Below are 24,478 nucleotides of genomic sequence, written 5' to 3'. Positions count from 1 at the left end.
AATACTCTGTGTTATCAACGTTGCATTAATTATCATTTTCTTATATATCAAAAGCGATTTCTTTATGAAATAATTTATTTACAATAAGATATACTTAAAATCAGACTCTCTCTCGAGTTAATTATTACTGATGCGTATTAAAATTTCATTTCAGACGGTGCAAAGTATCGTTAGAGGTGTTCGATTCTGTTAAATGAAGAAAACTGGACGGAAAATTGACATATTAATTAATTGATATACCTTATAAACGCAAATTGACAATGTAGTGCCATCTGACGTCGAAATGCTCAAGCTTCAAACCGACTAAAATGCACGAAATGGTACATGTGGCGCCATCCACGGGAAAACGGTGAACCCCCTCCGTTGAACAGTTTCAGGCAATCGCTGTAGGATGGCGCCACAATGTCAATTTGGCGATACCTACCAAGATTTATTGATTTTTCGACATGATTTCGGATTTTTCTTGAAACGAAAGTAATCTTATCGTAATGTCCATTTTCCCAGCTATCATTTGAAGCAAGCAGAAAGCTTGAAAATTTCCACGGGAATACATTTCAAGAAACTAGAGTATTCGCGTGAGTTTACTGACTAAGTAGGTTGTTATCTGCTGTACAGATTTCGTGTTCTCTACTTTTACTCGTGCGCCCTCTTGCGATCCTCACGAAAATTACGAAGTAGTCAGTACTTCTCAGAAGCAGAAGTGAATTTAAATGAATCGTAGTCGGTGTCGTGAAAGCTAACCTAAGAAGTTACCGAACAGTTGATATTTACAAGATAATAAGTGTGTAAGTATTCTTCAATTATCGCTAATCAATCTCCAGCCATTTGTGCAATAAAACCATAAACAATCAATATTCGTTTTTCGCTACAGATTAACATACCCCGATTTGCTTCTTACAGGTTATGTTCCACGACGGATAAATAAATATATCGGTAAAGTGATGATAAAAGGAACGCTTTAACGCTACTCGGTTCGAATTTGGAGTACCGGAAGCCACATCATGGGGAAAGAGGAGAAAACTACCATAGAATACGACACTTCCATCGATGGTAAGCTACTTTATTGCTTCTCCCTTCGTTCTCCCTTCCTCTATCTTTTATTAAGGCACACAGCAAACTCTCTGACACTAATACTGCTCGAAACTAAGCAATATGCTACGCGATTTCTATACTGTACAAAGATTAGGGACGCGTCTATCACCAACCATAAGTGTCGAACCGACACCTTCAATAGCGAAGGCACAGGAAACTTTCCTAGAGCAGTCGATGGAAAAATTTAAGTAGCCCAGTCAGGGAACTCTGACAAATTGAAAACGTAGGCCCCCCAAGTGGCGAACGCGAGTGTTGTGACCAGGAGGGTGATAACGCTGGGTCCTATTCCAGCTATAGCGAAATCTCTAGTCTTTATATGAGCCGCGGCAGTGGCTATGGCATTCGGAGGTGTGCCTACCGGTAGGTGGAAAGAAAAGGAACAGCACAAAGTGGCCGGCAGCATCAAGTAAAGAGGGTGTAGCCTCATGGCAATGCACTGGAACCAAAATCCTCGATGTAGAATGAATATTATATCTGTGATATAAAATAAGAAGACCTACCATTTCCGCCAGGACCGGTAGAATGATGTTCGCAACGGCAACGTTTGAAGTCAGTTCGGTGACGGTTTCCGCAAACAGACAAACGATGAACAGTATAGCCAAGGGGTCGATAGACTGCAGAGCTATGAGGGCATGACCTAGGATGGAGGACAGGTTGGAGCTGGTGCTGCCTGCCGAGATGGCAAACCCGCCTCCTAAAACGAGGATCAGGCTCCAGTGCATCTTCTGATGGATCATTTTCCACGTGATCATGCCAGGGGACGGTTTGCTGGGTCTCTTGGCCGGGTCCGCGTCGAAGGACCGCAGAAAGTCGAGCTTCGACGGAAGCAGGAAGAATAGGATGATCACAAAAGTGGCTGCCGTCGAGTCTTTGACACTTCTGCAACCAGAAGGCCCCGCAATTCATTAAAATCTCCACGGGGAGAGTCCGGTTTTCCGGATACCCACAAGTTCGTGATGTAGGTGGGCCAACCGCTGGCAAATCCAGGGCTCCTGAAGAACCAGAGCAACACCACCAGCATAAAGAGGAAGCCCACCACCGATTCGTGCCATGTGATCGGTCCAAGTTCCTTGTACTTGGTCTCAATCACGGATGCCGCGACCTTCTCCCCGTGGGAGCCTATGTCGATGGCGCTGGCGTCCTTGCTTTCAGGCCGGAACATCCCCATGTACATCACCTGCAGCCAGAGCCACGTCAGGAACCCCATCAGCAGCATGGGTGGCACCGAGTAGAGCATCCACGAGGCCAGGCTGATGCCTGGACTATTCGGGAAACGCCTGGAACACAGCACCATAAAACAGGAACCATCTTTCTCTAGGTATTGGAATCTCGAGGATTTCTCCTTTGCCTGGGATATGGAAGGACCATGGTGTGAAAATTATGGTGGAAAGGAGATGGGACTTGCCAGGTTACACCTTTACATTGTACGGGGTTGATTGGTATGCCCCATAAGCGTGGGGTCTAAAGATATCTTTTTCTTTTTATTGAATTTAATTTCTCCTTTGCCTGGGATATGGAAGGACCATGGTGTGAAAATTATGGTGAAAAGGAGATGGGACTTGCCAGGTTACACCTTTACATTGTACGGGGTTGATTGGTATGCCCCATAAGTGTGGGGTCTAAAGATATCTTTTTCTTTTTATTGAATTTAATTTCTCCTTTGCCTGGAATATGGAAGGACCATGGTGTGAAAATTATGGTGAAAAGGAGATGGGACTTGCCAGGTTACACCTTTACATTGTACGGGGTTGATTGGTATGCCCCATAAGCGTGGGGTTTAAAGATATCTGTTTTTTTCTTTTTTATTGAATACAAGGCATTGGGCCCCATCTGGGCCAACAGCCAAAAAAAAGATACCTTTAGATACTGTACCGTGGCGCCATCTACGCCAACCGAGGTTGCCGGCAGTCGGTAAAACATTTGCCACCGTTACCGAGCATTCCGTATCGACTTCCGACGAAAACAAAGGAACGAACGCTTACTTCTCAAAGAATCCTTTCAACGTCAAATTGGTCCCAGTGCCGACCAGCGTGCCGACCCCACCAAGACTGGAAGCGTACGCGGCCACGAGGTAGTAGACCATGGTGGTGCGCGTAGGCTTCTTCGGCCTGCAAACACGAACATCATGAGAACATTGACGACAAGGCGGCGGAGCTCTTTGTTTCAAAACAAGCTGCACAAGTACTTGATCTACGGCTACGTACGACTCTTCGGCTGGCCCGTTCTCCCCACCGCATTCTTCTTCGTCCGGTACGAACATGCTACCCAGACCTTGCTGAAAACAGGAGAAAGTCGCTGTAGGGCCAGTCCCTGTCTAACGGGTGACCCACTTACCGCTTCAATCTCCAGGAGCACCGTCTCTATGATGGGCAGCATCATCGCTGTCGCTGCGGTGTTTGAGATCCACATGGACAGGAACATCGTGACGAAGAACAGGCCTAGGGTCAACCTGGAAAACGAACGGTGTGCACACGCTGATTGTTTTAGGGGGCTCTGCGACCGTTCCATGACGGTGGTCCGGCAGCGTTGCCAGATGGATCGCCCGCTGCACCAGGGACCACTGTAGATTCTCGGAAATTGTCCCTCGGTTTGGAAACGAGAATGGTCATCTCGGGAACAGGGGATACGATTGTTTCGAGTCTCGTGGCTCGTTTTTATATTGGGTCGAGTCATAAGTTCATTTATCGTTCATTTGACGTTCATTTTGTTACACATTTATTTTGCTCTTCTTTTTTTATTTATTTTTCTACTTTTTTTCATGTATTTAGTGGAAGCAAAAACATGTTTTGTCAAGGTTATTTTATATTGTTTTATTTTATAATTTTATAAAATTTCATTCATTTTCAATTCTTATTTATTTAGCGGAAGCAAAAACTCGTTTTGTCAAGGTTACGTCAAGGTTATTTTATAATTTCATTCATTTTGAATTCTTATTTATTTAGCGGAAGCAAATACTCGTTATGTCAAGATTATGTCACAGGGTTATTTTATAATTTACCTTATAATTTCATTAATTTTCAATTCTTATTTATTTAGCGAAAGCAAAAACTCGTTACGTCAAGGTTATGTCAGGGTTATTTTATGATTTGTTTGATAATTTTGTAATTTCATTCATTTTGAACTCTTATCCATTTAAGGATAGCAAAATCTCGATACGTCAAGGTTATGTCAAGGTTATTTTATAACTTATTTTATAATTTTATAATTTCATTCATTTTAAACTGTTATATCTATTTAGCAAAAGCAAAACCTCGTCAAGTCAAGGTTACTGCAAGGTCACCTTATAACTTATGTTATAATTTTATAATTTCATTCATTTTAAACCGTTATCTATTTAGCAAAAGCAAAAACCTAGTCAAGTCAAGGTTATTGCAAGGTCATCTTATAATTGATTTAGCAAGTAAATTCAATCTAGCTGCATCCGAAGTTATTTATGACTTGACCCGACATTCGCCGATTATCGATTTACAATAAAAATGCGCCGCGAATCTTTTCCCAAAGTGACTTTTCCTTTCGTTTCCAAACTGACGAAAAATTTGAGAAAATATACCGGCGGGGGGGGGGCGCCGTTTTCACCGGGGCCTTTAACGGACGACGATCGAGAATCATCCGCGATCATCGCCGGCAGAAAAAAAAGCTCACCTGCGATGGCTGCACCCGATCGTTTTGATGATCAGCAACGCCACCCGCATGTGAAGGCCGGAGTTCTCGATGACTATCGCTATCACCATGCTGCCGATAAACATCATGGTCGTGTCGTTCATGTAGCACGCGCAAGTGTCCCCGGTGCTCATGATGCCCATCAGCGGATAAAGGACCACCGGGATCAGGCCCGTGATCGGCAACGGGAGCACCTCGGTCATCCAGAACATGGCCATCAGCCCGACCACGAATAGGCACCGCATCGCCGACACCTGAACCCAAGAATCGTGACCGATGTTTCGTTCGCGACACAGGTCGAGCCAGAGAGAAAGAGAGAAAGAGAGAGAGAGAGAGAGAGAGAGAGAGAAGAAAAAAACGACAGCGAAAAAACTGTGCAGGAAATGCAGCGGTGCTTCGAGATAATATTAGGTTGGCGCACATGAAACGTCGGATTTTCTTCGTGTGCGAACGTTTGTCTCCCTATTTTTATTATCTTTTGTTTTTCGCATAATCTCGTTTATAGTCGCACTTGTTCATTGCCAGAGTCGCATTTCAACGAAGAAGACTTTCTCGAAAGTGTCCCATTTTGTTATTTCTTTTGAATTTCGCGAGGATATACGAATTTAACTGATATTCGTGTAATATTTTTATCCGAGTATAAACTAAATTAGTATAAATAAATGAGTATAAATACATTAATAATAATGCTGCAACGTGTAATATTTCTATCCGAGTATAAACTAAATTAGTATAAATAAATGAGTATAAATAAATTCATAATAATGCTGCAAATACTGTTAACGATCGAAAAGTAGAGCGTTGGTTTGAATATTAGATTTAAAAAATTGTGAAAAGTGTAACTCTGTTGTACGAGTCACCACGAGACTCAATTTCGTATGCATAAAATGCACTTTGTCGTATCAAATGGAAATGCTATAAGTCGGAAAGTTTAATTATGTATATATATAATTAATTATAAATATAATAATTATATTAATTATTATATCTATATATATATATAATTAAACTTTCCGTCTTATATTATTTCCATTTGATATGACAAAGTGCATTTTATGCATACGAAATTATATAGTTTATATAGTTTAAAGTTTATATATATAAAGTTTAATTTATACAGTTAAAACGGCTTCGAGGGTGCAAAGGGTTAATATTAGGTCATCAGGTATAAAATGTCCGATTTTGAGACTGAAAGTTTGGTTTATTATATCTCGGGTCTTGGTCGTCCGCGTGGTTCATTTCAAAAGGAGGTTTCAAAACCTTCAAATCGGAATTTTTCAAACCATGCCGAACAGCTTGTTAACATTTCGACTCGTCTGCGCTGCATTAGTTCCACGACGGAACTAATATTCGAAAGTAACGCGAATCTTTGACTTACAATATTTATTATTTATATAATATATTATATATTTATTATTATATTATATATAATATATATATATATATAAAATATATTATTTATTATATATATTTATTATTTTTTATTTTTTCCATGGCTTACAATATTTAACCCTCAGACAACAACAACAACAACGACAATATTAAAAACAAAAGAATGCATCTGTGAAAGCCAGGTGGCGTATCCCTTCTCAAATAAAAAAAGAAACAAAGTACGGTCGGAGCGAAATATCGGAAACATCGGATATCAAACGTGATGCTTTAGGTAATCGAACATTTCACACTGAACGACCTAATATGTATTAGGTTGGCGCGTAAGAATCGCGCCGTAAAAATGTGAATTATTGCTCGTTCCACGAACCTCCTCGGTATCGACGGCGAGGACGACCGGCAGCAAAACGAGCGGCCATAGCACGATCACGAACGACCTCCAGTAGATCGAGAGAAATCGGAGGAGCAGAGCCCCGCAGTTCGTTGTCTTCCTGAAACAGCTGACGATTGGATAACAGAGACAACGGAGAGACGGACAGACGGTGACCGGCTTTCATACGGCGTCGACTGTGTGTTTTCGTGCACAATAACGCGTGCGTACGTACCTCGTGTCCACGGAATTGTTCATTTCCGGGTAGGGACCGCCGGGCTGCGTGGCCATTGCTCCCTGCGCAGCCAGAAAAGAAAAAACGTGCCCGTGATCCGCGCTGTTTTCTATCCGTTTGTTTGTTCTTCCTTTTTATTCGCCAACGGGAGAAAAGATAGCCGCCGTCCGTTATCTGGATCTCCGTTGTAAAATGCTCCGATCCGTAGAATCGATTGCGCGAAGCTGTTGCCAAACCGTGTAATTCTTTAATCATTTTAATACGCGGAAAATTCTCCGCGTCGAACGCGTGCCGGCTACGGCGCGAAAATACCGACGCGAAGGTCCCCCCACTTCGAGAGCAGCTTGGACGCGCGGCACCTAAACAAATACGCTGCCCGTGTCCAGGAAAGCCCGTGGAATCGTGCCGCACGGAGATCGTCCGTTTAGCTGTCGCGGTTCAGACGGCAAAAATTTTGAATCTCGAGAGATTTTATTTTTGGAGGAATTCGTTTTTTTCAAGTGATCAAGCGGCGCGTTGGAAATCGACGCGAATTTTCTGCGCGGCGCGATTGCGTGGGAGTGATATTTATATATTTTTAGTTATATAGTATTATATAATTATATATATATTATTATAATAAAATAATATATAATAATATATAAATAATATATAAAAAAATAGATATATATTATTTATATAGTATATAATATCATATATTTATATTTATGTAATATTATATATTTTCACGCGGTCCTCTACGCCCGTGCAAACACAAATTCGGGGGAGTGGGGGCAGTGGGCGTGTTCCGCGGGTCGCAGGAGGGGCGAGCGGCCGGCGAATCGGCTCGCAGGTGTCCGACTGGCGGCGCGGCACGAGTGCGCGTCGCGTTTCTCGGTCGAATTCGACGCCGCGTTGCATAACACGACGCGGATCACCGGTTAAACAATTTTGCCGAGCGACACCGCGCGAAATTGACCTCCCCGAGCCGCCGTTTAACCCGGCCGTGAACCGGGAAAACACGCGGAAAACGCCGACCGAATTTCGAGCCGCGGGAATTTCGAAAGCCGCGATTTCCGCGCGGCCCTATTTATTCCCCGCACGTTCTCGTTTCTCTTTACCGTTGCCGAAAACGATTCGTGAAACGATTCCGACACTGTCGCAAGCTGCGGCTCTGCGACATTGAACCAACCCACTGCCGACCGGAGCTACTTGAAAATGCACGGCGATCGCGTTGCGCTATGAAACGGAATGCCGATAATTGCTTAATAAGTTGTTACACGCTGGTAAACGGCTCTTCGAAAGTCGCTATTTCCTCGCGACCGATACGATGTCAGGAGGAAAAACTGATAACGGCGTCAGCTTTTCCAGACTGCGCCACGTTTTCAGTAAATTTTTCTGAATTCTCCTTCAGCTTGTAAACGAAAATTGATTATTAGGGCAATCAGAGTAGGAGATGCGATTGTTATATACTTTATATTTTAACTACTAATTATGTTATACTTTTTAACTGCTAGTTATATTATATTATATTTTTTAATTGCTAACTATATTATATTTTTTAACTGCTAATTATATTATATTATATTAACTACTAATTATGTTATATACTATATTAACTACTATTATATTATATTATATTTTAACTACTAATTATACTACATTACATTAACGCTTTGTACTCGACTGGCGACTCCGAGGCGCCGTTTAGAACTGTTACGTCAAGTTTGAAAATAATTTCATTAATCAAATTTGTTTATATTTAAAGAACTGTCGAAAGCGTAACTGTTGCACGGCTCGCAACATTCAGTTTCGTATATGTTGAAGATACACTAGGTTATATAAAATAGAAATACCGTGGAGCAGAAAAATTATTTTAATTAACAATTCATTTATTTACGTTAATGAATTAAATTAACGCAAAATTAAAGTAAATTATTAAATTAATCACTATTATATTATATACTCGTACCTCGTTTTTACAATTGTCGACATAGAATTTTCGACAAGTTTTTCCAAGTTTTTACGATTTCATAATCGTTTATAATCGTCTTCCCAAATTCTCCATTTTTGCGTGTACAAAGACGAAGGAAAATTCGGTAGAATTCACTGCAATTCCGGCGCCGCGAAAGTGCAACGCTGTACGAACTTCGATGCCCTAAAAGTCTACTTGCCGAGGTTCAATTACGCGTTGACCGCAAAGATTTGAGAGGCCAATGAAAATTATTGGAACGACCGTCGCGATCGATTCGTTTTTTCTGATCGATACTTAGACCGTTACGGTTTCTGAAAAGGAGAATCGCGCGCGAATAAACGCGCGGTCATCTCGAAGATCGGAAACCACGACTTTCACGAGAGGCGTCATTAATTCTTTTTTATCGCGATTTGCTAAGCGGCTGGCCGAAGGTGTGCTTCGCGGGATGCACCGCGACGCTGAACGTCTCGTTAGATCGCCGTAAAATTTTCTTCGAAATCACCGCGAATTCGAAGAACGAAGCTCCCCCTTTTCAACAACGTCTTAAATTTTCATCGACGATTTTCTCCGGCCGATCGATTTTCGAACGAAAGACGCGAGTTTTGCTGCGATTCAAGGGATTCGAAGGATCGCTTCCGTGTCCTGAAAAGGCTAAAAAGAAAAATCGTACGCCAAGTTTCGAATACCCGTCGTAAAGAGGAAGCTTCGACCTTCAAATCAACGTTATTTTCAGTGTAAAAAAAGAATTGTTCAATCGTTCCACGAACCTTCAAAGTTGCAGCAATTAAAATCGCGTCTTCCGTCCTCCTCCCGCCGTATCGTGCAACAATTCTCCTCCAAAAGACAGAAAACGAAAAAAACGAGTAACGTCGCGCGAAAGTATACGCTTTTAACTACAAAACGAGCTAAAGATCACCGTGACAGTACCTCTTACAACGGAACCACGGAATGTCGAATTCCGACGATTTCGCGAAAATCACGCGTAACGCCGTTTCTAATCTATCGGGCCGATTTCGTCGAAGCCGCGTGAAACGCTCGCGTTATCGTCACCGTAAAATCGATCGTTTCCTTTCCGAGCGACCAGAAAAATCGTCGATAAATCAACGTTCCTCCACGATCACACTGTACGAAGTCACAACCCCAAAGAGGCTCCGCGTAGCCGAACGACGTGTCGGGTCGACTTCCGAGCCCGTGTCGACTTCGAAACCGAACCGATCACTGCGTCCACCCTCCGGGCACGTTCCACGGATCAGGATCGTTCGTAGCACAACGCGATTTCTTGCGATCCGATCAAAGAGCGGCCGACGTACGACGCGACTTGGCGCGATGCGCCGCGGCGATGGACACGTATACGCGCGATGAGAAGAATGAATTCCGTACCATCCGGTGCGTGCGTCGATCGATAAATAAATCCCGGTTGTTTCTCTGGCCGGACAAAAGCAAAGAGAGGCTCGGTTTCGCCGTGGCCGGGCGACTTCGGACACACACGGCTTTTGAAAAGCGGCGGCTCCGGTTTCGACGGCTGCACGCACGCCGCTGCACCACTGGCCGTCGATCTACTCGGACGGTTGCAGAGCTCGGGCCGCGCGCGGGCCTCCGCTTTGATTAAGCTATCACCCCTCTCCTCTAACGAGAGATCTCGCCCTTTCTCTCTCTCCCTCCCCCGGACGCTCGCTCTTTCCCTCCCCCGGGTGTCACTCACTCGATTCAGCGCCGGTTCGTTTTCTTCTTCTCGCCGTGCTCGTCTCCCTTCCCCCCCTCCTCCTCGTGCTCCTCTTCTTGTCCGCCGCAGCGTCCTCTTCGTGTCCTCTCCTCCACGCGACGTTTTTGCCAACCGGGACGGAGAGGAGAGTCCTCCGGTTGCTCGCGGCACTCTTCAACGACTGCTACGTGAACTCGATAAACCATCGTCGCAAAAGTCGCTGGCCGACGCGGACGATCGACCTTGATACGAGAAGAACGCGCTTCTTCCGCGGTTGGCCCGCCCGAAAACCGCCGCCCCTGGACCGCCTGCCCTCGATGGGCGCTGAACGGGACCGAGTAGTCGATCGCGGATCAAACAGGTGTTGATTTGCTTGTCGGTGACCGCCGCCGTCAGCGGGCAGACGGTTTCTCGAGTTCCGTAATTTTTCCTGCTTCGACTGTTGACGATATGGGATTTCGTCTTGTGTAGGACGATTTCGTAGAGTCTCCTGAATGCAACGGTATATTTTTTGTACAGATAGATTCTTGGTGGCCGAGTTTTTTGACGATTTTTTGGAGGAGAAGTTGATGTGACGTCGGCTCGGTATATTCGATGTTGCCGTGATAGCAGTGTTATTTGCTATCGTTTTAACATGTGGTGGTATCATCAATTGAATAGTTTCTTATCTTTCGATACATATCGAAACACTCAAACGAGTACTCAAGCATCGAATTGCTTGGAAATCATGAGAAAGAGTTGTATTATGTCCATGGCCGGTGACAATCGTTCGTTCGCGAATAACTGTCGAATAAATTCACATGTTCTGGAATGTTTCCTGCAGCAACCGTCGTTGGTGGGGAAATCAGTCTCGCGTAGAATGCTTCTGTAGACTCTCCCGAATACGATGGTACATGTTTCTAGCGAATCGTAAGTCGTTCGACATTTTTGTTCTTTAAATGTCTAAGGAGGAAGGAAAAATCATTAATTTGTAAATTACTGTCGGAGGAATTGCCCACTTCGGGAATTTTTCCTGCAACAACCGTCACAGATATGGAAATTGCTCTTGCGTGGAACGATTCTGTAGTATCTCCCGAATGCAACCGCATACATTTTTTATCGAATTGTATATTGTTAAAGATTTTTTAGCAACTTTCAAGAAAGAAGAGACAAGCGGTAATTCGTGATTTCAACGAAAGATCTCTGTTCAACGAATTGTCTTCTTCTGGAATTTTTCCTGTCGCAACTGTCACAGTTATGAGAATCAGTCTCGCACAGAATGATCCTGTAGACTCTGCCGAATACAATGGTATATCTTTTTAAAGAATTGTATGTAGGTAAACATTTTTTAAAAAATTTCGAAAAGGAAGAGACAATCTGTAAGTCATGACTTCGATGAAAAATCACTGTCCAACGAATTGTCTTCTTCTAGAATTTTTCCTGACGTAATTATCACAGTTATGAGAATCACTCTCGCACAGAATAATTCTGTAGACTCTGCCGAATACAATGGTATATTTTTTATCGAATTGTATATAGATAAACATTGTTTAAAAATTTCCAAATCGAAAGAAACAGTCGAGTTCGAAGAAAGATCACTGCCCAACGAATTGTCTTCTCCTGCAATTTTTCCTACCGCAACTATCACAGTTATGCGAATCAGTCTTTCACAGAATAATCCTCTAGACTCTCCCGAATAAAATAGTATACTTTTTAATCACATCCTACGCACATAAATATTTTTACACAATTTCCAAAGGGAAAGACACAAAGCCCCAAAAATGTCTGTTAACGACGTCTCACATTTTTCAAAACATTTCCTTGCCGTGTTCAAATGTTTATAACATTGTAAAAATAAATACCGCCGTACTTGACAGAGTCCGCAGAATTATTCTACGTACGATTCGGAGCATCGATCGAATTTTATAACAACCAAATATTTCCCTGTTTTGAAACGGTTTCGAAACAGTTCAAAGATGCTGGATGCTGGACGCAGTCTCTAAATTCCTGGGGTGTTATCGGGGTTAGGATGCCGGTCCGGGGTGTTGTTTTACAAAGTTTACGAGGCAGATAAGATAAGGAGGGGGTTGCGAGCGAGTGCCCTTCGAGAGGAGCGGTCTGGCGAGAAGCGGCTGTCGCGCGAGCCGAGGCGTACAATTGGGGAATTTACTGTTGGTCGAAATCGTTTGAACCTGCGCCGGAGTCTCGGGATCGGATCACTTAAAGCGATCGTTTTACGTCTCGTGGCATGCCGGAGCGGGCGCATTGGGGAGGGAAACAAAGTCGACGGAGCAGCATTCAAATCAATCTAATCGGGTAATTAAACCCGCTCACGGCACCGCTCGTCCTCGTTCGCGTTGCGTAACCCGTCACGATTCGAGGAGGACGTAAACACGATCGCGAGGCGTTCCGTGCACGGTCGCCGGCCGAACTTGGCCAACTTTTCGCTCCTCTCGTTTGTATTCCGTCCGTAGCGCGCGACCGATCTTTCTCTGGCTCGTTTTATTACTCGCGAGCCGCGACACAACACCGCCAATGGTCGTCGTCGCGCTACCAAAATGGACGCAGATGGAAACAGCTCGGTTTCGGCGGGAACGGCGCTCGAATTCGAAGGGATACGAAAGTCTGATCTAATCCCGGCACGTGTCGCGAACCGTACAACGAAGATAACCGCGATCCCCGGCGCTGTACCTATTGCTATAGTGCTCGCGATAAGTCGGCGGTCACTGCGCAGGCGACACAGTTCATCTTCCAATCGAAGATAACGAGAAAAAAGTGTGCGGTAGGGAAGCTGAATTGGCTGCGCCGTTCAACGGCGACCGTTGTCCGATTGTTCTCGGTGACGTCCGAGCGACGGCGCACCTTCGAAACGCCGGGTCTACAGGCTGACCCGAAAATGTCTCGCAATACGGAAATGAGAGGTTCCCGAGGTCATTACGAGTAACTTTTTCCACAGCGAAAATGCTATCCGCGGCTTCGTTTACGAGTTATTAGCGAAAAACAGTGGCCAATGAGAGGCGAGATCAGCTGGCGCGCGAGACGGCCGAGCCAGTCAGCGGAGCTGGGCCGTCTCGCGCCAGTCGAGCTCGACTCTCATTGATCAGCGTTTCTCGTTAATAACTCGCGAACGAAGCCGCGGATTGAATTTTCGCTGAGGAAAAAGTTACTTCGAATGACCTGAGGAACCCATTTCCGGATTGCGAGACATTTTTGAAGCCTTGAAATAACCTTGACATAACTATTTTTTCGCCTATCGTTCCTCTTCTTCTTATAAACGTCATCGAACAATTGGTCCACCGTTAATAACACGCGGATGACGTTGAGTATCGATGACCTTGAGCATCTAAAATTACAGAAAGGTACAGAGTGTACGCGAGCATATCGTTCGTCGTGCTGCTATTGGCCATCGGAGTCCCGTTATGGTGGCACACCACCGCCGTCCCCAGGGTCTCGCTGCCCTACGCCGGCATCGAGCGGCTGTCCGACCTCAAGGTCACCATTGGAACCAAGATCGTCCTCGCAACCACGTCCAAGGACCGAGGGGAGGCTCTCAGCCGCGAGATAATGGAGGCCTTCGGGTCAGCTGGTGGGTTCCTCGGCTCATCGGCGAAGCGGACCTTCGACCTGTCCCCTAGTCAAGCTTATGTCAAGCTCGATGTGCTCGTTTCAGACATCTACGACGTGCAGGTGGAGCAGCGGATGATATCGCCGAGCTTGGTAGCAACGGCTTTCACGCGACACAATCTGGAGAAGGTGGCTGCCACCAGCTTCGACACGGACGTGGGTCAGGTGTTGCTCCTCGAGGCGCGGACACCGAACGACACGGTCCTGGTCGGATCAAAGAGGACCCTGTTCTTCCCCACGAAGACCAGTCGGTATTCTCGTTTCCGTGTCTCCCGTTGTTCTGCGTCGTCACGCCGGCCGATCTGGTTCCAGAGGGCTCGACTTTGGTCAAGGTGCTGTCCGAATGGATGCTCCGGGAGAAGTCGTTGACCCTGACGAAGGACGCGCTCACCGAGCCGACCCGGTACAGTCTGGACGAGGAGAACAGGAGGCGGTTCCCAGCGAGTCCGTCCTACGACGTGCTGGTCACTCTCGTGAACCCCGATCCCGATAAGCTGAAGGTCGACTGGGACCTGCGCAAAATGTCCGAGGGTACGTAGAACGTTCCGGCGACGTTCCTTCGGCTCTCAGCGCACAGCTCTCGTCTCCCTTCCAGAATACGTCGAGCCCTTCCTTCGGGAGATACCGATCTCCAGCTTCTCCGTGAAGTCGCAGTGGCTCTACTTCTTGCCCCTGGAAGTCAGCCCGAAAAGGGTGCCCGACAGCAGCCCGTTGGGCAGACATTTCGCGTTGCCCGAGGACGTGCTGCCGCAGCTGATCACGCCGTTGGAGAAGAAATTGGGTAGGTTCGCCGAGCTGACCTTGGAAACATCGCGAAGTCTGAGGGTAGAGGTGTTGTTTCAGCTTCCCAGGTGAGCCTCCACCCGACCATCAACTTCGTCATCTACGCTGTCCCCTGCGACAGCGCGCCGTTGCACATTTACACCCGGTCGGGCCACCGGTCCAAGGTCAACACCAACGTGGAGGCGTTCCTCTCGCCAAGGTAACGGTGCGTCGGCCAACCGGCTTGCCTTTCCGACAGTTGCTCAGGCTATTTCGATTGCAGATGGGGCGGTGTGGTGCTGGTCAATCCCCCGATGGATTCCTGCACGGGCAACAAGACGAACCAGCCGGTCACCGTGGTCCCCGCCGAGGCCACGGTCGTCGGCACGTTCCTGGCCCAACTGAAGCTTCTTCTAGGTATCCCAGAGCCGGTAATCAACCAACGATTCCTACATCGATAATTGCACACCCCTCTCTCCGTGATCACGTCTCGCCGCGCCTCCCATCTCACAGCGTTGCCAGATCCTCGTCGCGCCTGTCGCTTGCTTTCCCGGCATACAACGGTGTGCACAGGGTTGCCGCAACAGTGGCGCGTCACCGTTGATTTCTCAATATGCATAACCGCGCGCCGGGTTGCCGTTCACAGAGGATAACCCGGATTCGTCGTTCGTGACCCCGAATTCCTATTTACAGAGGTTCATCCCGGGCGTGACCAGCACCTCGTCGGTAGGATTGAAGCTGTCCGATTGGGAAATCGACGCGCTGATGCGTGTACGCACAATAGAGCAGCTGACTTCGGCTAAGCTGACTCTGCAGTCGCTGGCCCAGCTCCTGAAGAAGATTGGGAACATCGTGATCACCGACGTCGTCGGGGACAGAATAAAGACGGCCCTGCGTTTGGTCGAGTTCTCGTCCCAACGGTTGGCCGAGGGTAACCTCGTCGAAGGCTTCCTGGCCAGCGAGGAAGCGTTCGTTGCTGCCGAGGCTGCCTTCTCCGACCCCACGCTTCTAGCCCTGCTGTACTTCCCGGATGACCAGAAGTAGGTCGTCAGAGAATTGGATCTAGGTGCTCCTAGAGCAGCTTGGATCCTAGATCGATTTAGATCTTGGATCAACTTAGATCCTACTAGATCAACTTAGACGACCGATTAATTATTTTCGCATCGTAATTAATTAATTTGTTGCATCGTTACAGGTACGCTGTGTACATCCCTCTGTTTCTGCCGGCCATGGTGCCGGTGCTGCTTTCGTTGAAGAAAATACACAGGTACTACGTCACTGGGAAAGCAAGGGCGTAGCATTTCGGACGAAACATTGTGTATTAAGTATTTTGAAAGCGGTAGCAATAAAGTGTTCGCAAGAAAAAAAAGGAGGGAACTAGAGAAAAGAAAAAAATATATTGAGCCAGTCGGTATTCCATCTCGTCGAGCGTTGTTGACATGACTTTTTTTCCCCCCCTCTTCGACTGTACATCGACAACGCGCACGCACGTGCCCGGAATCCCAACTTTTCTCTCGTTATTAATTCTTGTGCACGGATAATACGTTCACAATGTTCTCTTGCGTTACGCGTCACGGTGTACAACACCTTCAGTTAGCGCTGAATAAGATGTTTGTTCGTACAGGTACACGTATGTCTCGTCTCACTGTACACACACACGCGAGCAAGCAGTCAGCAACATAATATCCATTCGCTCAACGGACGCACGCACGCACGCACGCAAATTAACATACACACGGAAACAGTCGCACGGCACGTATCATTCAATAGTGTCTCTATAGCACGCATACCCACAGTTACGTACATTTCGTTTTACCAAAATTTTTCAAATTACTTTATCATTAGATCGTTAAAAACAACTAGTAATCTATGTACAATACATGTGTATCAATCCTCAACCAGTAGTAGTTACCAAAAAGGTTACAAAATTACCAAGTTCAATCGCTATAAAAAAATGTGTTCAATTACCGCGAGACGTTTCACTAGAACCTCGATAAGCGTCGAACGCGTGACGTTTAACGAACGATCGTGGACGCGTTGGTCGTGGAACGAGTAAGTAAACGCTAGTTTTTCTGTACACCGTCGACCGAAAGATGATCCACCACCCTTGTGGACTGCCTCGCGGAACCCACGAAATTGCGTTCTCGACGAGCAGTCTGGATGGGTGGGGCTCGTTTTAAACGAAACAAAAGAAAAAAAAGAAAAGAACCGATTTCCGATTTACCTTCGATCCGAAGTAGGTTCGCCGTAATAACTTTTGATCGGCGGTGTACGTGCGCGCGCGCGCGCGCGTGTGCTGAGTATACGTATATCGCAACAAACCCCTGTATCGTCACAGCAACGACTGAGTAACAAAATCCGACACGCTTTCCATATTCTGTTATCCGGATCTCGATCGGTAGTTGAACGTTACTAAGTGTAAAAATAAATTAATCGATGAATCGCAAAGCTTACACGTACGACAAAGAAATAGAAAAAAGTGTCGAAGATGAAAAAAGTAGTATTAGAAAAAGTAAGGGTATCGGGTGAGGAGGACGGTGTGGCGGAGGGGTTGGTAGGGCGGCGAGAGGGTAACGGGCGGGGGTAGTAGAGAAGGAGTAGAAGAAAGTCAACGAACGGTTTGAACTAGCTGTATCGCGTGTTGCAGAGCTTCTGCGATATTCTGAAAGACAGGTACACCTTCGCGCGTCGCGTAGTCCGACAGGTACATTCTTCCCCGGTTGTAGTCTTTTGTGGCTTGTTCGGTTAGCTGGACACAACAAATATCGTCGGTTAATCAAACAAAGTAAAAAACAACAACAAAATGTTACAGTAATTCCTCCGTAAGCCGGGACCGTGAAGCGGGTCAGTCCGGGCCAGCGGAAGCTATTTTACCTCCGCTCTGATTGGCCAGCGACTAAGAGCTAGGTGGCGCGACGGGGCGACGGAGGCGCGACGTTACGGAGGAAAACTGCGGAAGCCGCGTGAAGGATAAGGTAAGCCGTTGAAGTCTCACCTTTTCACCGGAAACTACACAACCCTCGGGAAGCGTCTGAACGCATAAAACCAGTTTGGCACGCAGTCCGATTAGGTGGGCTGCCAGTGCCATTATAGTGATGCCGCGCGAGTGCTGCGGCACGACCAGTAACATTACCCGGGAGTTCTTCATCTTTTGCAACTCCTGCGGCAACACCTTCACGTTGTACTCGTTGTACTCGTTCAGGCAGGGCCGGTTCAAGGTCAGTCCCCTGGACCTGGAAGAACAAACCTCCACGTAGACTCGACGACGCCGTCGACGGACTTTGTAGCTAGAATGCTCACTCGATGGAGGGTTTAGCGGCGGTTTCCAGCCAGAACTGGTCCTCGCCGATCACGCCGACGTACAGGTCCCTCTTTTCCGTTTCCATTACGATCGAGTTGGTCCAATCTAAACAGTGTCACCGGTAAAATCGTATCCGTTCCTGCGAGTCAAGGTCAACGTTCCGTCACGACTTCTCGAGTTACGCTAATTGAACGAATGCCTGGAAAAATTCCGTTACGTTTCGCGACGCTTGCAGCAGCAATTCAAGAAGCACCTGGCGCAACGTTCGTCTTCTTAGAGTGTGCTAGTCTATATTTTTCTTCTGCTTCTTTTATTTACTTAGTTTACTTTAGTTTTCCTTCTGTAATGGAAGGAGGGTTGGACCAGTTGCTTCTTGAATCGCGACAGCGAGCAACGAGTCGGTTTACAAGGTTTTACTGTAAGCTTCGTGAAACGTAACGCGAGCCCTTCTTCCGGACAGCCGTTCAATTGTCTCTGCGACCGGTGTCGTTCGCTCGCTTCCGCGTACACCGCGCGTTCTACCGAGCACTGGAAACTTTTGAGAATAGAAAATACCTAGGAAGCGGCTAAAAGGTTGCACGATAGTTCTGCGAAGAAATTTCGAGGCCTTCCTACATATTATACTCCAAACTGAAGATATCTCACTTTCACAAGAGACGCCGTTGCTCTTCGTCCGCCACGCCGATTCCCTGGCTAGGGCGCTGAACTGTTCGAAATTGATCCGTAATTCCGTCGGATCTTTCTTCACCGGAAACCCGTCGTCTATCAACCGCCTGTACGTTTCTAGAACATACACGCGAGCTCAGAGAATGCCGGACAACGAGAGAACCGGTAGAAGGTTGGCTCGCGGCGGTCCTACGCAATAATTCTTGTTTCTTTCTTTTAAAAAAATCAAGTAAGAATCTATTACCCGACTTATTTACCACATTCAGCAGATCCGAGACCGACACGTTCGACTGTAGCGCCAGCCAAGCCTGCAAAACCAAACGTGAACCGTTAATCGCGAAGAATATCGTCTGAAAATAACTCGTAATTAGAGTCACTCACTTCGGCCAAATTAACGCTGCCGGTGTCGTTTATGTCCATCGACTTGAAAATGTCTCTGAGCGTGCTGCGATTGGGAAAATTCGAGGAATGAAACAGCGAGGAATGTTACGAGAGGTACGCGATGCTTAGCAGAAAGTTATTCTTACACGGAGTCCGTTCCATTTTGACTGAGCGAAATTTTGGCCGGTCGAATGCCATCCTCGGAATGCAGATCTTGTACTTTAATCTCCTCGCGCAGGACCTACGGCGTGGATCAAATTATTTTAGTTAGCAACCAAGTCGCTCTGTAGATAGGTAACGAATACGTTTTACACGTGTATGTTATTCCCGGTCGTTTCGGATTACCTTGGACGTACAATTTAGGGCGACCGACACGCTCTCGAATATCGGTATCCTCTGCCTCTCCATGAGGTACTGCAGTACCAACAGGCCATTCATCAAGTCGTAATATTCCCTAAACAGGGCATGCGGTGTTTGTCATTGTTCTATTTTTTTCCACAGGCATGCATCGTCTGACAATCTTGTTTATGTGTGCTACTTACTGTATCGACACCGGCTCGCCGAGGATCGTTTGATCCTGCCGATACGGGTAGATCACCAGGATCAAGGACTCGCGACGCGTAGCTGCCAATTGCGCTGCTTCGATGATGCCCGCGCTGTTACGCGTCTGATTATCTATCACGAACAGTAATACTTTCGCCGTCTGCTTCGCCTCGTACTCTTGAGCTATCAGTTCTGGCCCCCATTGCGACACTTGCTGAAACCCATAATGCCAACCGTCAGCCATTGTCTGGAGCGAGAAACTGGTGACGGTGACTCGAACAGATATGACTCAAGAGGATAGCCCGGATTAGGATGACGAAATTGAAGTGATCTTTGCGATTCTTTCCCTGCGCAATTTTTACTGAAACTTGCGTGGTGATTTTCGCGTTGCAAAATACGCGGCAGAAGTGGTGTTACATAAATATTTGTTTAGAACCTTGGATCTTGGTTCGATCGATTGCTTTGCGCAAGGATGCAATTCTTGCAAAACTACTTCTGCCTTGTATTCTTCAACAGAGAACTTAGTTTATACTCTTTGAATATGGGCTTGATATTATTCTAGAAGTTTTGGAAAGAATAACTTTTTAGCTAAAACTAGGCTACCCTGTAAAGTTGAAGAAAACACGTACGGGATTGTAGTAAGTTATGCCGAGGCTCTGCAGAGTCGGTATCGCTATTTCTGATCTCCATGTAGTTGGATTACAAGATCCACCCAGAAATACCTCATATGCCATTCTCTCTGCAAGTTATACAATAATGTTAGTCATTAAATCATGGTACAGTGGAACCGTGATCAGGACTCTTACTACTTGGACTCTAATCTTATTGGATGCTAGTGGGTACCGTAGCAAGAGCCGAAAAGCGCGGGAAAAATGTAATCGAGACTTACTGGAACCGTTTGTCCTGTTATTATCTTTCCCATCACAGTTTAACGGACGAGAGGCGCTCATAGGAACGGTTGTTCTGAAAATAGATCGTGTTGAGCGAAGACCAAGAGTTTCTCAGTGAACTTCTAAAATGTATGTATTATCACACTCGAACCAATGTGTCAATCGTTTGTGTAGGATTGCAAGAGGATTCGATACACAGTTACAGTTATAAAATCGGTCGTTAGCTCGATGTACTTGGAGCGTACTCGATTTTCGTTGGAGTGTGGTAACAAAATCGATTTAAGGTAAACGTAACCGGTTGCGAATCGCCGAACATACTTCCAAATATCAAATCCTTTTGCAACAAGGAAAAGCACGCTACGCTGCATCGTCGGCAGAGTGTTTTCCAGCTGCAATTAATTATAACCAGGCATTTGTCGCTTCGAACCTACAACACAGTTTCACCTTCTTTGGTCACATGCGACGCAGGGTGATCAGAATAGCTGTGCAGCGTTTGCATAGTGCCGGTCTGTTCGCTTACCCTTCCTTGCACAAGCGTGCCAGTACAATGATGAACATGTAAAATTCTTGGTGCATCATATAAAGATCAAAACCGACTGGGATACGATCTAGGGCTGCTGGGCACTCTTTGTGGCTTCGCGTCCAGTGTAGAACAAGCAACAGCATTACGTGCACCTTTTACCCCTGGAACATGCCTACCATAAGACCGTGTCGCGCTCGGACCGCTTTGATACTCACATAGAATTTGTTGACACTGGTCGATGCAAAGTTCCATGTGTGTAAAATGAAGCTTCATTGTTCAGAGAGCATAGAGTGAACTTCTTCTCATCCAATTTGTCTGTACTTAATTGTCCAACGAAGGACAATCCTTGATTTTTCTGCGGAAGATAGAAAATTAGTGTCACTTTGGATCTGGAATATTTTGTTTATTGCATTATTTTAACGGAAACGTATACCGCTTATTATTTATAAATCATCGATCACGAACGAAAATTACTTCGCGTGTTTCCTGTGTTGTTCAGAAACAACAGGGTTGCAATGCAACCTGGGTATCAATCTAGGGACAAACGAAGTCACAGTTCATAAATTGTTTGGTCGGGGTGAAAACTGTTTTCAAAGAGGCAGAGAACGTTGTCAGCGAAAAGTGACACAGGATGAAGTCGTCGGCCAAACATCATTCCGAACGTAAACAGTTCGGTGTTAAATTTGCCCGACGTAGTTATGTAAATATAATCGGACCTGTGTACAAAATTTTTACTAAAAACCACACGCAATTACAGAAAGCGAAATGGAAGGATACACTTGCAAAAAAAAGGAGCAGCCGATCGAGATTCGACGATGCTCGAAACTGTGTTTACGTTTCCCCAAAATATTTGTAAACATTGCGAACCTATATATCGGAAGTGTCAAAAATAAAAGACAGAAAGAAAAAAAGCGTGCGCGTGCGGTGTTATTCGGGGACGAGAGAGAAAATTTTAATAAACCGCCTGCACGTTCGTTCGCATTCTCAAAGAACGAGAACTATGCTTTTCCTATTCCTCCTCGACACCGACGTACCGATCTTCGTTAGTTACCCGACCGTCGCTACGAAGTGCCACAAGTAAAACGGACTTAAGTCCCTAACCAACTGTTTCGCACAAACAACTGAGAACCCGGGAGAGGGGAATGGGGAGGGGGCAAGATTTTCCCTTGATCGCAGGCATACACCTACGTGGGAAACGTGCTGGATAAATCACAGAGTTTCACGTCGAACGCACATGAAATAACTAGCCGCAACCTTGAGGAACTTAAAGGCTCGAAAGTGCCCGCGACCAAAACCGAAGACCACGTACTTCCCACGGGCACAGCTCCATCGAAAACAGGAATTAGAGTCGCGCCGGCCTACGGTCTAAGTTGGAAGTCGACACCCGAGCTAACCTTTCTATTATATGCTAGAAGCAACGTGATCTCAGCGCGATCATAAATAAGCATACACCACTCGGTGGACGCGCGCGTCTCCCAACGTTCCTTTCCAGCGCACCAAAGTCCCCAAACGGGATCCTGCCGAAGTATATGTATGTAGATGGGAATCGAAGCGAGTGCCTTTCTTGTCCCGTAGGGCCCCGGACAAGAAAGTCTCCGGATAATTCGTGAGAGAGCGAAACGGCAGAGTGCGTCGGTGCGAGCCACCGTACGCGAACGGGTATGTCTGTCAGACACACTAACCTTGACGATAGTTCGGTGCTGCGTGCCCACGCATCAAGAACATATGTGGTGAACTGCTCGGCGGAGACCGTGGAATCCGGCTGCATTTGACGCGCCGTCACGGAACGGGTGTATCAGAGGCGGCGCGGACTCTTTGGAAAAATGTGCGTCGAGTACTCCGTCGGTGCACTCCCGCTATTGCTCATACTTATTTATACACACCGTTATATTTAAAATGTAAGAGCGCGTCGTCGAAGGGGCCGTTGTCGTTACATGCTAGGAACAGTGACAGGGCGCGCGTCCCGACGGCGCGTAACGTACCCTCCGGTTTGGGCAGCGTGTGGACGGGTCCCGTACCCGACGGCGGGTCGTCTGGTTTCTTCGGAAATATCGGTAACCGACGACGAAATCACAAATCAGCGCTCCGCCACCGTTGAACGTCGCGCTTCGTGTCCGTCTCTCTCCCTCCCTCTTTCTCTCTCTCTCTCTCACTCTCTCTCGCGCTCTCTCTCTCCCCGTCTTTCCTCTTGTTCACTCACTCTCCGGCTACTCGCCTCTCTATCTGTCTCTCTCTCTCTCTCTTCTCGCCTCCTCTCCTCTCCTCAACAGCAGCGTTGTTGGCCACCACCACCACCACTCTCCACGACGCTGCCTGGACGGCCTGGCCGTTTCTCCTCTTCGGTTTGTCGAAACGCTAATTTTTTATTGATCCCTCGCAGCGGCGGGTCGATCCTCGACGGATCTCATGGCACGAGCGAGCCTGGCCGTTTCCGCGACAACACCGAACGGTCTCGAGGAGAAACGACATGCCCGACTTGTGTTTCTCGCGCAGCCGCGGCACACCGTGATATTCGCCTCTGTTTGTTCGCCACACACGGTTCTCTTTCTCTCTCTCTCTCCCTCTTTCTTCCTTCTCCTCTCTCTCTCTCTCTCTCTCTCTCTCTCTCGCGCGCTGTCTCTCTTTCACTCACTCTTCCTCTCTGCTTCGACGTCTCGGTCTCCGTTTCTCCCGCGGCCACACACTCTCTGTCTATCACTTCCCGCCACCGATCCGCACGCGTCTAAAGGCTACTACTTTAGACCGCGCGCACCGACTCGAGACCAGACCCGAGAATGACGTAAACCTCCAACAATGAAGCGTGATGTCACACGCGCGACGGTGAAGTTCGCCGAGAGAGGTTTCCTCACACGCTCTCGCCGCCATCGGAGCCGCGGCACACGCCGACGTCGTCATCCCGTCGTATATCGTACACCATGTATCAGCATCCAATCGGGAACCGATGAGAAAAAGAACGGACGATAAAGTGCGTCATATCCAAAGACTCTTTTATTCCGGTAACGGAGGAGGCCGCGCAGCGAGGCGCGAGGCGGCGCGAGGCGACGCGACGCGACGCGACGGCCGGGAGAACACGCGCCGATTCCCATTTTCCGCGTTAATTCGCGCAGATAACGATGGCGCAACACCGCGAAGTAAAAGTGACGTACCGATTAGCGAGTAATTTATACCGTTCCGCGTTCTGTGGTCGCGCCGAGTATTTTTTTATCTAGTCGGCCGCAATCGATTGTCGTCCCGGCGAATTTATGGTTCGGTTTGCTGGTTTCAAGGGTGGCTAAAACGACGCGAAACTTTCGTCGGGATCGGACTGGGATCGTTCGCTGGGACATTTTTTCAATGATTTTACGTGGATATCGGCATATCGGCGGAATCGAATTTGCATTGCAGAGCCGTCGCGACCTTGGTCCTTG

At 46.9% G+C, this 24,478-nt stretch overlaps 1 protein-coding gene across 1 annotated transcript; it reads right to left on the bottom strand.

Moving 5' to 3' along the window:
* Positions 1–1,044: 1,044 nt before the first annotated feature.
* LOC117221069 (uncharacterized) lies at positions 1,045–24,127 on the bottom strand. Its single transcript, XM_076521758.1, has 26 exons — positions 22,754–24,127; positions 21,287–21,426; positions 21,069–21,232; positions 20,548–20,621; positions 20,288–20,397; positions 19,658–19,872; positions 19,461–19,569; positions 19,262–19,356; positions 19,116–19,179; positions 18,979–19,042; positions 18,624–18,851; positions 18,068–18,173; positions 17,763–18,000; positions 17,377–17,516; positions 15,562–15,856; positions 14,929–15,035; positions 14,669–14,824; positions 6,747–6,881; positions 6,512–6,632; positions 4,735–5,006; positions 3,427–3,541; positions 3,297–3,367; positions 3,075–3,200; positions 2,040–2,369; positions 1,593–1,971; positions 1,045–1,528 (listed from the first exon to the last, which is right to left on the bottom strand). The coding sequence occupies exons 3-26, from the start codon at positions 21,212–21,214 to the stop codon at positions 1,277–1,279; spliced, it is 3,948 nt and encodes a 1,315-aa protein (XP_076377873.1). The 5' UTR covers positions 21,215–21,232; positions 21,287–21,426; positions 22,754–24,127; the 3' UTR covers positions 1,045–1,276.
* Between the last annotated feature and the right edge of the window lie 351 nt (positions 24,128–24,478).

Source organism: Megalopta genalis, chromosome 5, assembly GCF_051020955.1.
Source record: "Megalopta genalis isolate 19385.01 chromosome 5, iyMegGena1_principal, whole genome shotgun sequence".
NCBI classification, from domain to species: domain Eukaryota; kingdom Metazoa; phylum Arthropoda; class Insecta; order Hymenoptera; family Halictidae; genus Megalopta; species Megalopta genalis.
This window is presented reverse-complemented; position numbering and strand designations above follow the sequence as displayed.

Excerpts from the sequence above, each read along its gene's own strand:
- LOC117221069 (XM_076521758.1), bottom strand. The coding sequence starts at position 21,214 with ATGCTGTTGCTTGTTCTACACTGGACGCGAAGCCACAAAGAGTGCCCA. Across the intron at positions 19,043-19,115 it reads GCAGCGTTAATTTGGCCGAA|GCTTGGCTGGCGCTACAGTC; the intron begins GTGAGTGACTCT and ends TTGGTTTTGCAG. Across the intron at positions 17,517-17,762 it reads GTGTAGTTTCCGGTGAAAAG|CTAACCGAACAAGCCACAAA; the intron begins GTGAGACTTCAA and ends TGTTGTGTCCAG.